The following is a 12322-nucleotide window of genomic DNA, read 5'->3' on the forward strand; positions in this document are numbered from 1 at the left end:
CGGGCGTATATCCCGGGGGTTGGGGGATATCCCCCACTTTTCGCAGACAGTGGATGGCATGTACAATCATCCCCCTCCCCATGTTCCAAGACAGAAACGATATCTGTTATCATCAAATGATTAAGCGTGGGTTCATCTTTGAATGCAGAAAAAGTGCATGCTTGAATTGGTCTACCTTAGCATTCTAAAACCCAAAGTTTCTCAAGCGGTCGCTAAGCTCCCTCGTAAGTTGGTTAAGACAAATCCTTTGCTGATTGCAAAGGTTTTGTCCGCTATACCATGAAAGTATTGCTTTTTTAAATCCATTCATGAACTCAATAATTCAAATGACAATATAGGCCTATACTTCAAGTATATTGTACGATGAGTCACTGATGGCATTCAGTTGATCAAATCATTGTCGTTACTGAAGCACTTGAGCTTGTTACGACAGCAATATTTCCCAACATATCCATATTAATTTAAAGGATACTTCCGATCAAATTAAAAGACAACAATCTAATAATGTCAAATCTGAATTTTGATTGAAATTTTGAATGCTGCCTCATCTCTAATTATAGTCTTAAATATTATTCAAATTTTTCCTTTCTGCAATCTTTTCCTTTTCATGTGCATCATTGTACTATTTCGGCATGTTTAGTAGTTTATTTGATGTGATGTCCTTAATATCATTTCACAAGGAACCGTTATTCCCGACAATCTTTTTTTTATTAACTCAACTTTTTTATTATCGACTCAACTTAGTAATGAGCAAATGGTTTTCATTCACCAAATGTCAACTATTTAATCCTTATTTTTATATAACATTTTTTTTTCACTTTTCTTCAATAGTTATCGATAATCACCTTACTATCCTCTATTACACACATTTTAATTAAACGACTGAAGCAACTTCTTCAAGGCTCTCGCCGCAATTCTCTCCTTATTCCGCATCTATTCCTCCTTCTTCCTCCTCCTTTCTTGTTCTTCCTGCTTCCTCCCTTAATCATTCTTTCTTCTTTGCATTTTCTTTAAACGATTTTATAATAGATGCTCAACACTCATTCAGATCAGGCTAAATTAAATTATTGAACACTCATTGCAACTTTCTTGCAACCCCTTTTCCCGTGAAGCTTTACAGCGAACTGAAAGTAAGAGAATTCACCTCGTATCACTTTCATAAAAACAGTAGCATTGATTAATCACCTTCTCTATATCGTGAATATAAAATGTTGAAATGACGTTAACCAGTGGTCCCGATTCGTAAAGATTTGTATAATACAAAATGAACGATTTCTATGGATAATTTACTATCATCTAACCAAATTGAATAATTTCAGTAGGTTTAAACAGTTACTGCAAATTTGTTGCTGTATTAATGCTGTAACAAGTTTTATGAGACGGGCCCCATCAAACACAAGATGATTTTATCACTTTTCACCACCATTAGTTAACCGGTGTGTTGGCCAAGATGGTAGAGCGTCCGTCTCACAACCGGGAGGTCTGGAGTTCAAACCCCGGCCGCGTCAAGCCAAAAGACGTTAAAAGATGGGAGTTGCTGCTACCCTGCTTGGCTATAGGGATAGAGCACAGCGGCTGCCGAGCCGATCAATTTATTGGGCAAAAAAGATATTCAGAGTATTTCATTTCATGTCTATTACAATAAAATATGGATTTTCATGCCAGGGTAATATTTCGTATTAAAAAAAATAGGAGGGAAATGGACTCCACTTACCTTACGCACGGGTAGTTTCTCCACAAGTGTGTCACAGAATTCTACAGTGTAAAATGTAAGAATGTGGAGGATATTCGTGACTATTACAACGAATTTCAATATGAAACTAAGATAAAATAGAATACAGTTTGAATCGATTCTTACCATAACTAAACTATTCAGTTCATTTAAACAGAATAATATAAACTAATGTGTTGTCGTGCACGCTTAAAACTCTGCGTAGGTTGATGTTTCATAACATAAGAATTTAACATAATTATGGTTCAAAAAGTTTTTCCAATGAGAGAGTCAATCACGCCTGTGAAAATCATCGAATATAAAGTTTCGCTTAATTTCACAAAACAGCTACTGTATATGCACATCTTGGTCGGTATGACTGATGACGTCATCCACTCATTATTTCTTTTGTATTTAATCATAATTATGAAATATGAAATATTCTAATTTTCTCCTCAATGTTAAGTGAAGCAACGATTAATTGCTCCCTGAACATGGGTTTTTTTTAGCATTGTTAAATATTATATGGTTCAATCAGTATCGTGTTATACCAAGTGTTGGAGTTAGTCTTTCGATTAGTGTGTGGAGTTTACATAGTGAAGCAAATTTCACCGGAACAAATGTCATCGAACCCAGCACACTTTGAAAAGTAGAAGTATGCAAAACTTCAGAGATGCTCTAGTTCCTTTCAATTTGATGTTGATGAAAGAAATCTATTATGTAACTCCCTTTTTTCTGTTACTTTATACATCTCCCATTTCCACAGATACCTTTTAATTGTAATTTGTCTACAAAATGCACCATATTTTGTATATATCTTTGTATGTTAATTATCATGGATGTTTTTAAATATGGTCATGACAGTTATTTGTATCGAAAATATTTGTTATAAAATATGAAAGTGATTTGTATCAATATTTATTTCATTTCTGTTGGAAATAAATCTGAATCTGACATTCGGACTAATTTGAAACTAAGTTGGATACTGTTCGTATTCGCGTAATGTCATTTACTCCAATGAACTCACCTTCCATATTGACGTGACCATCGTCATCCTTGTCTGCTTCTTGGATTAATTTAGTGGCCATACCTTCAATCAGCTTAGTATAAATCTCTCTAACTCCTTTGGATAACTCTTCAGGGCTATAGTTAATTCATAATAGAATGAAATATCAGTCTTTCAACTTTACTAGAACTTTATACCTATACGTTAACTCTAAGAATTATAGAAGGGAAATATGAACCACAAAGCGTTTCGAGAATGTAAAAAGATGAAAATAATATGCACAACATAAGATGTCAAAAAATTTGTTTACGATGTTTGATGATAAACGTCATAAATCATGAAATTACCGTCTTATTATAATTTGGCAGGGGAAACACTAATGGTGGAGAGTACATAAAAAAATAGGTCCAAATGTTTATGTTTACCTGATCTTTCCATTGCCATCTTTGTCGAGGTCTTCGAACATTTTTTGAATCTCCTCTGAACTGTACAAGTCCGCTTTGGTTGAACCTTCCATGAACAATACAAGCTCGTCAAACTGCATACGGCCGTCACCTGATTAAAGTTGGGCAAAAGAATCGAGTATCTAATGCAGCAGTAACATTTCCTCTATAAGGCGGCCGCACAGTGGGCCGTGGCGAAACCAAAGCCATGTTTGTGCGCCAAAATTTATTTTGGACAATTAGAGAATTTTAATTTTTGTCATGCCCAGTTGGAAGACAGCACTTTGAAGAATACCTCTGGAGAATATCTCTTCCGGGAAGTGCATTAAGGTTGTTAATTTCCTACTTCAAATAGCAAAAATGTGGCATTTCGTGATTTTCGCGGATGTGATGACCAAGTTAAAAAAAAACAAGTCGTTTCGATCAAGGTGTTTCATGCATGAACCTGAAATGGCTACCACACAATCCTGCCTGATACATTCCTTTTTCGTTTTAATGGGTTACGGGTGGATACAATATACCTTTCATATGGTTTATAGGATGATTATTCCACGAAATGAGGTGATTATTCATATTTTTCACATTTATATCAGAAACGTTTTGATTTCCGTCTAAATGCTATCACTACCATTTTATCTGATGTTTAAGCTTGATAGTTGATACGAGATTTAGCTGCAACCTCCTGCAAAGTTTTATGTTAGAGCAGATTTTACTTGATATTCTTCGTCCCATTTTCTTTTCTCAAAGTTTCTCCATTCTGTTTTTCTTTTTTTTTTATTATTCTCCTCTCTCAAACACCAATAATGGAGGAAGTCGAGGGGTTGAATCCCGTTTAATTGACGAGTATTCTAAGACACTTTTCAAATTTAAAAAATGTGTCGCGCATTAGAACGTAAAAATGTAAAGTATTTTGATAGAAATTGAAACTAAACGAAGACAAATTGAAGGCGTTTTATAACTTACAAACGGGGACACAATATTATTCTCTGCGAACAGACGCACTTTTCTTATAAGATAGTGAGAGCGTTTTGGCGTGCTCGAAACATGGGTGTTTATGTACATAATGTAAATCAACCATTGTCAAAATTATGATCAATGTCATTTGAGTAGATACAAGTCTTTGTTTTGAACTTACAGTTGACATCGACTGTCGCGATCATCTTCTGAGCCTCTTCTTCAGGACAGTCCATTAATTTAGCCAACTCTGCACAAGAAACGGTGCCGTCATTGTTTGTGTCATAGTTGTCCTTGAACTCCTTCTTCATCTCTACAAAGATACAAGTGAATCGATGTTATTAGGTTGATACATGAAATGTGTGACAAACCCTTATAAAGGGGGAGTTTCACCCTGAAGAAAAGTTTGTTGTAAAAAATGGCAAGAAGAATTGGTGAAGGTTGGAGGAAAATCCGTTAAAGATTAAGTTATTGGAATTTTAAGTTTTGGATTTGTGAAAGCTTAAAAGTCAAGTCCACCTTGACCTTGTAATTCTATATTACAAAACATCTGAGGCACGCAGCTGCTCGTTTCAATTACAGAAAATGGTCAAGAAATAAAAAAGTTCTGGTTATTTGAACCAAGGCTTGATTTTCAATAATTTCATAAAGTGAAGAGGTTTTACAGGCTAGCGTTCAAATTCATTCGACACTCCGTTTTCTGTTTCTATTTGTGGTATCTCCCGTAGGAACTCGGCAGGACAGCATTTTGCTGGTAAACGCCAAGCTGGTATAAAACCAATTACCTATGAAACATTTTACGTCTAGGTTAATCAGTCTTAGTGGCTGACGTTATACGACAGATATCACTCTCGGGCCTTTTTATCAAAGTGGAGACAATGGCAGAGTTGGGATTCGAACTCACAACCTTGCGATTATGAGTCCAATGCTCTAACCACTGGACCACACGACCCGTGTGTTGACGATCAGCCATGCATTAACGTGCGATAGCTTCTATGGGAAACCGGTGAAAACACGTTTATTTAAAGAAATTATGGAATATAAGCATTGTTTCGAGAAATTATAACATTTTTACTTCTTGACCATTTTTTGTGATTAAGGTATAAGATAAAAGAGCAGATATTGAATTTTTAGTAATGTGACTTTCGTTTTGAAATTTAGATACCCCCGCCAAATGAGTTTTTGGCATCATTTCTTTGAATTGTTTTTGCCCACTAAATCTTGAATGAGGAATAATCAAAGTAGTATCAGATGCAAGAGGAGATTCTAAGCTTTACGTTCATGTTGGTAGGCCATTTGTCTATTGCATTTATGATTAAGTTATATGGTAAATCATCGCTCAATCTCGGTTTCGTCTTTTGTGGGATATATATATATATATATATATATATATATATATATATAGGGCCTAGAGAAGAAAAAAGTAGGAAAGTTATTCATTTTAGCTTGGCGGATGGAAAGTTCCAGCGTTTCCAATGACTCCTACCCCTCCCCCAGACAACCCCCCCCCCCCTGTCCACAATTCAATTCTGGTTTTATTGTGAAAATGGTACATGACAAAAGCCCGAAGACTCATATTATCATATTTACAAAGTAAAAATGTACATGTATATTATTAAAAGATTACAATGAATCTAGTCCAACTTAAACGTGTCTAGGGGAAAGGTTCACTTTTTCTGATTCAGAACCGCCACCCCCCCCCCCCAAGAATTCTTGGTTACGGCCCTCAAATAAAACACAAAATTTGCTCATGGACCACTATGCAACTATGCAATATCTGCCCCCCCCCCCCCGAATATTTTGGTTCATTACGCCATTTTAGAGAATTGTTAACACCATACGCTATTAGCCGGTGTTTCTGCAAGTTTTGATAAATCAAAATACACAGTTATTCATATATACATATTATATGTATATATGAATAAATAATTTTAACTGATTGGATCAATTACAAATGTGAAATTTACACAATAACAGATTATAGACATTATTCATTCATAAATTACTCCAGAATGCATTAATAGTATTTTTGATGCAAAAATCTCAGTTTTTTTAAATCAAATCAAAATTTTCTTTAAAATATTTTTTGAATTCTTTATATTTTCTGTTGATCAAAATATTCTCTTGACTCATTTAAAAAATGAGAAAAATTCTTGATGTCACAATGTTTTTCATATGATCTCATATTGTATCCAGACAAGCAAACATGCTATAAAGCTACTTCATATTTAATGTTATGCAATACAGTCAGCCATGAAGGCAGCAAATATTTAGACGAAAAAGCATTTCACAACTAAACGAATTACCCCATGGTTGTGGTTTTAGGGCATAGGCGGCGGAAGTGGGAGGCGGGAACGGGGGTCCTACCCCCCCCCCTAAATTTGAGGTGGGGGACGCCCCCCCCCCTGAATTCGCGGTTGATCACATTTTTTGCATGTCAATTTTTTTACCCGTGTCCATCCCAAATTTCAGGCGGACCCCCCTAAATTTTTGGGCTTCCGCCGCCAATGTTTTAGGGGGTTATCTTACCTTCAATAACACTCTTGGGCACTCCACGTGTCTATAAAGAGAACAAAAAAATCAGAGGACACAATGTAAAATTTTGATAATGCCGATACTGTATAATGTAGCTACATTTTCACACTAAACCATGAATAGATTAATATAGATTTTAAAAGAAAATGTCCATCCCATGTTGATACCTACCTCTTAATCTATATTAACGCAATATTTTCCTATTCTTCCCCTCCCCTTCCCTCTCCCCCCCCCCCCTTCTCTCGTAGGGCCTCTCTCCTTTGCTCGCTCTCTATCTCCCTCTCTCTTTATTTCCCTCTCTTGCTTTAAAATACTTTCAGATTCATTCGTAACCAAAATTCAAATATAATGAAAAACACTCATCATGAACATTAAAAGTATTATATGTCCCGAACGAGTATACTCTTCCAAATAATTTAAAATCATATCAATGTAAAATTCGACTTCGGAGCTCTAGCTTCTGACCGCCATGATTGGAAGTCTTCCAAAGAACAAGAACAAAACCCTCAATTAATTTATGCAATGAGCGCTGCTATGACACTGAATAAATTATCTTTTGTTATGCCCCCCCCCCTTCAGAAATTCCCATAAAACAGCACCTAAACCAAATTGGTCTATAGATCAATGCTTGGATATCAAATAATTCGGGATAAAACTCTTTGCTGACGTAGTAAAGTGATGTGTTCAGAGTTATATGATGTACATTAAATTGACAACTTGTGAAGTATTTTTGTATACTCACCGGGTATTACCCATATCATAATTAGGGAGCTCTATAGTTGCAGTTAAAGATTAATTCGGTGGATAGAGGATATAGGCCTACTCATTATAATTTGATTTGAAATTTCCTTTAAAGCGATATCAGCCAAAGCACAAATTTAAGATAGCATGCCCATTTAGATGTTAACGAGAGAATAGACCAGTTCGTAGTTACTTCATGGGACAATTTTGGTCGAATGACCTTTAATTTACTTCATTGAAATAGGCAGATTTTAAAACAAGATATTGGGTAAGCATGCCTTACATAGCAGGATGAAGAAATTGAATAGACCAGGAGACTAGAATATCTCATCAATTATCAATCTATGAAGGTATTTATTGCATTTCTACTTAGAATGCATATATATAGCATGTTGTATAATGACCAATGTACTTAGCAAACTGTGAAATACCAGCCGTTCGTGGGCGCATTGTTGCATGTTTAGGGATGTAAATGAAAAACACAATTCAAAAGAATTTGAATAATCGATACATCTAAGTTGGTGCTTATCTCATTAAATTTTAAACCACCATGTCACTTTAGTACAAATTATGACCTTCCTCTGAGCTGATCATGCGTAGAATCTTTTGATCATGCGCAGAGTGGAACTATACGAATTGGCTTATTACTGCGCAGAAATCGTGAGCTGATTTCATGCGTGAAATCACAAGGGTGTGTCGATATCAGCAGGCGGTTCTGTAGCTAGCTCTGAAGTACGACGTCGATTACACACCACTTCAGTCGTGAAGTTCGCGACTAAAATTGCGAAGCCTTTGCAACGAAAATCGCGAATATCACGACTGAAGTCGTGCGTCATGTGTGGGTCGACCGTTCTTGAGAATCACCATAAAAATTACCTCTGGGTCAATCATAATGCAATAATTCCAGAAGTTGTCGAAACAGACATCACTGAGAAAGAAAATGATTCAGTGAACACGAGGGGAGGAGCAGAAGCGGTTTGTTTCGGCACGGGTTCGGCTGGCCCTTTAGGCAGGGGCCGCGGAAGCGGGTAGCTGCGGGGGATTCACCCCCCCCCCCCACACACTTTTTTCCAAAACCGTGTACAAAAACGTAAAAGTGACCTATGATTGTGATTTTTGGCATGGTCAGACCCCCCCCCCCCACTCTGAAAACCGTTCCGTGGTCCGTAAATTTTGGAATGAAAAGAATAAATGCAGTCAATCAATAATCCCTGTTATTAATAATTTTGTGGAATGTAATTACCTTACCACCTCCTGGACAGATTTCCCTAAATTTGAGATGACATGTTGATTGTTGACCCTAAAGGGTCATGAGAATAATTTACGATGATTGAGCTCTCGCTCGCGTCGTTGACGCGTATAAATGAATAGACCGGTTTACTAACATATTCAAATTTTATGCATACCAGTTTGACTACATTAGTAAACCGGTCTATTGTATATAAATAATTCTGAAAAAAATATTGCACGACAAAATGTGACTTTGATATAGTAAGTCAATAAAGTTAAAATGTAACATTAATTGACCCAAAACATGTATACATCAGTTTGAGCGCTCAATCGCTTGCTCGGCAAGTAGGCTACTTGTGAAACGAATAGTTTTTGTAGGTAAAGATTGTTGTCCTTTGCGGTGAATTCATTTTTTTTATTCCCAAGAATGATTCTATAAATTCATTTGTAAACGCGACCTTTTTGTATACCCCCCCCAAGCGCACTTACCTTTGCTTCATCGATTTGCTCCCTCACACAGTGCCGTTTAACACCCCCCCCCCAAAAAAATATATATATATATATATATATATTTATATATACAGTATATATATATAATAATAATGATAATAAATAGATAAAACAAGATAAGATAAATAAATGAAGGATGAATAAATGGAAATACAAATAAATAAAAGTAGAAATTTAAAAAAAATATAAATAAATAAATGAATGAATAATATCAAGTTAAAAGAGACATAATAGTACCTAACAAAACAATATAATATTTAAAAATCGTATAGGCTCGCAATCCAGCTGACAATATTAGATAGACAGAAAGCAGTTTGAAATAAGGATTTCAACTTACAAACTTGGCTAGCGCATCAGACATTGTGATCGACTTTTTAAACTTTGTTACAAAAAAAACAAAGATGTTTGTTACAGTAGGTCTGGATCGGTTAGGATGCTCCCCTTCCTAGCTGACTTTCGACGACAAATGAGAAGGGTGTGGTGCTCACAAGGGTTTTAAATGAGTGTGGAATGGTTAGTCCCCCACTACAGACCACGCCCCCACCCCCTGAGAAGATAATGATCTTATTCTGTGTACCGACGCGTTCAATTCAGTGAGGTCGTATATAAAATAGGCCTTTATAGCTATCATCATCATCACGCTACTGCTGCAAGCATTTTTTTATAGTTGATTGAAACAAAAGGAACTTTGTTGTCACGTTAAAGAAACTTGTTAAATAATGATTTTTTTATTATTATTACTATTATTATTCCCTCGAACTTACATGCAAATTCGAGGCGCATCACTGTTAGATATTACGCCGCCGACTGTTAGTAGCCAGATGGCACATGAAAGTTTGGTGAAGCATAGGAGATTGATAGAGGCCCAAGGTAATCAATAGTAACAGGTATAAAGCGTCTGTCTGATCATGCATCTAGCTAGGGAAAACACATTCCATGAGAACTTTGAAGATGATTTATCAACCGTTAAAAGTCCGTTCGAAGCTTTTATCAATGCTCAATCACGCGAAATGAATAGCATTCCAATGTTCAAAAAGTGAAGGGTTTTCTTTTCATCTGTTTATCCTTTCCAAGAAGTCATTTTGTGTCCTACAATGTGAAATGTATTTGCAAATAACAGCAAACAACGTGGTTATATGTGCTTTAATTAAGGCATGCCACGCCTACAATCTGGAGTATCAGGCGCAATGCGTATTAGTAGTTTCTTCAAAACATTGTATATGAAATGCCCAGACAGCTAATCAGAGATTTCAGGGCATAAGGCGAGCTTTTAAGGTACCCTATCAAATCAAAGGGGGGCTCCGAATTAATGTTCGACATAGGGGCGCCGAATCGATGTTCAACCCAAAGACGTTATAATATATTAGACCTGTGCGGCGCCAAATTCATGTTCAAACTCTGGAGTTGTGCGCCAAATTCATATTCGACCTTCGGGGCGCCAATTTCATGTTTGACCTGGCGGGCGCCAAATTCATGCTTCACATGGGGGCGCCAAACCCATGATGTTCACATGAGTAATATAGGTAGATACCAATCATGTTCATGGTTACCAAAAGTGTTTATCTGCTTATAGACCTTCCAAAGTTAAGGTCAGAATATCAAACATTTCAGCTTGCGTTTTGCGCTCGCATCAATTGTCGAGATCACGGGCGTAAATCCCGGGAGAATGGGGGAATACACCCCCCCCCCCCCTCAAAGACAAACACACCCTTTTCGGAGAGGGGGATAACATGTACAATCATCCCCACACAGTTTTCAAGACAGAAAAAAATTGTAATCATCAAATTAATGGTTAATACTACTGTTAATGTAAGAATTAATTTATTCATCTTCAAATGCAATCAAATTGCTTACATTGGCCGAATTACATGAATTATGCATTCTAATAATGCAAATTTCTCGCGCAGTCGCTCCGCTCTCGCGTTCAACCTATATATTCTTACAAGAACTTGGCCGTGACAAATCCCTACGTTTAGATTATTGCAAATGTTATATCCCTGCATCATGGGAGTTTAGTTATAATAAGTCCATTTATGAATATGTGATTCCAATAACTTTCAAATATGATTATAACTTTTATCAGAGGAGGGGGTCATCTGGTATCTTTGTGAAAACGAGGATTTTTGTTACGTTAAATATTTGGCCTACCGTATTCTTCAAATGTACACGATGAGTTACTGAAGACGTTGATCATATCAATGCTTTTAATGAAACATTCATCTTTACCATTTATATTTTCCCTTATCCATTTATATAAGGGACTCTACATCAGAGTAATTAACACAACAATGTCATAAATATTTCATAAATAAATTTTGCTCAAAATTTGAAATGTTGAATCATCTCCCAATATAATCTTAAAGATTATATACTTTTACGTATTCATCATTGTGATATTTTCGCGGTCTTTTTTTTAAAGTTTATATTGTGGCCTGTGACGGCCTAAATTGATCATTTCACCTGGCACCCTTATTCATGATAATCATGATCCTATTTTTGTTATCATTCTCACCTCGCCTTTGACCAGTGAGCAAATGAGTTTTCATTGAACAATCTCGATTATTTAAATCCATATTTGCTCTTTTTATATATTTCTTGTTCACATTCTTCTAAAGTTCACGTTATTGATAATCAACTGTTGGGCAGAAGCATCCAGATACAGTGGGTCGTCCGGGATTGTGGATATTAGGCAGAAAGTACATGTTGGGACAGGATGCATTGGTCGGGATTAGGTTACGTTTTACTTTTTTTGTCTTCGTCCAGGGTGTACGGTCTGTTTAACAAGTTGTAGGTGTTGGCCAGTCAGGTCCTTGTCAAGTTTCTGGTAGGTGGTCACATCGGAGAGTTGGTGTATGCCTTGCATTGTATTTACTATTGATATTAGTAGGCCTATATTTTGTATTTTATATATTGGTTTAGATCCTGATGAAGGGCTTGATGAAGACGGGTATTGACCTTGCTACGGCCCTCTCCATACTATTGATCTCAAATATAATTATGAAGGAGACCCGTACACGTACATCGCCAAGATTGATCACATATATATTTATATATATGTATGTGTGTGAAGCTCTACATGTATATGTATATATATATATATATATATATATATATATATATATATATATTCCATAACGGTTCTCACGTTGCCCTCCCTCCTGCACTGTAAAAAATGCGGTGTTAAAACTAACA

General features: G+C 36.2%; 1 protein-coding gene across 2 annotated transcripts in view; it reads right to left on the reverse strand.

The window, feature by feature from the left end:
* The window catches only part of LOC121408255 (calcium-binding protein LPS1-beta-like), a 25178-nt gene extending 15562 nt beyond the window's left edge, over positions 1-9616 (reverse strand). For both annotated transcript variants that reach the window (XM_041599655.1, XM_041599656.1), the window contains exons 1-6: positions 9468-9616; positions 6644-6674; positions 4296-4427; positions 3143-3272; positions 2739-2854; positions 1715-1755 (exon numbers count right to left, since the gene is read on the reverse strand). In XM_041599655.1, coding sequence (XP_041455589.1) covers positions 1715-1755; positions 2739-2854; positions 3143-3272; positions 4296-4427; positions 6644-6674; positions 9468-9491 — 474 coding nt within the window. In that variant the 5' untranslated portion in view covers positions 9492-9616. The remainder of the gene's footprint in view (positions 1-1714; positions 1756-2738; positions 2855-3142; positions 3273-4295; positions 4428-6643; positions 6675-9467) is intronic.
* Between the last annotated feature and the right edge of the window lie 2706 nt (positions 9617-12322).

Source organism: Lytechinus variegatus, chromosome 2, assembly GCF_018143015.1.
Source record: "Lytechinus variegatus isolate NC3 chromosome 2, Lvar_3.0, whole genome shotgun sequence".
NCBI classification, from domain to species: Eukaryota; Metazoa; Echinodermata; class Echinoidea; order Temnopleuroida; family Toxopneustidae; genus Lytechinus; species Lytechinus variegatus.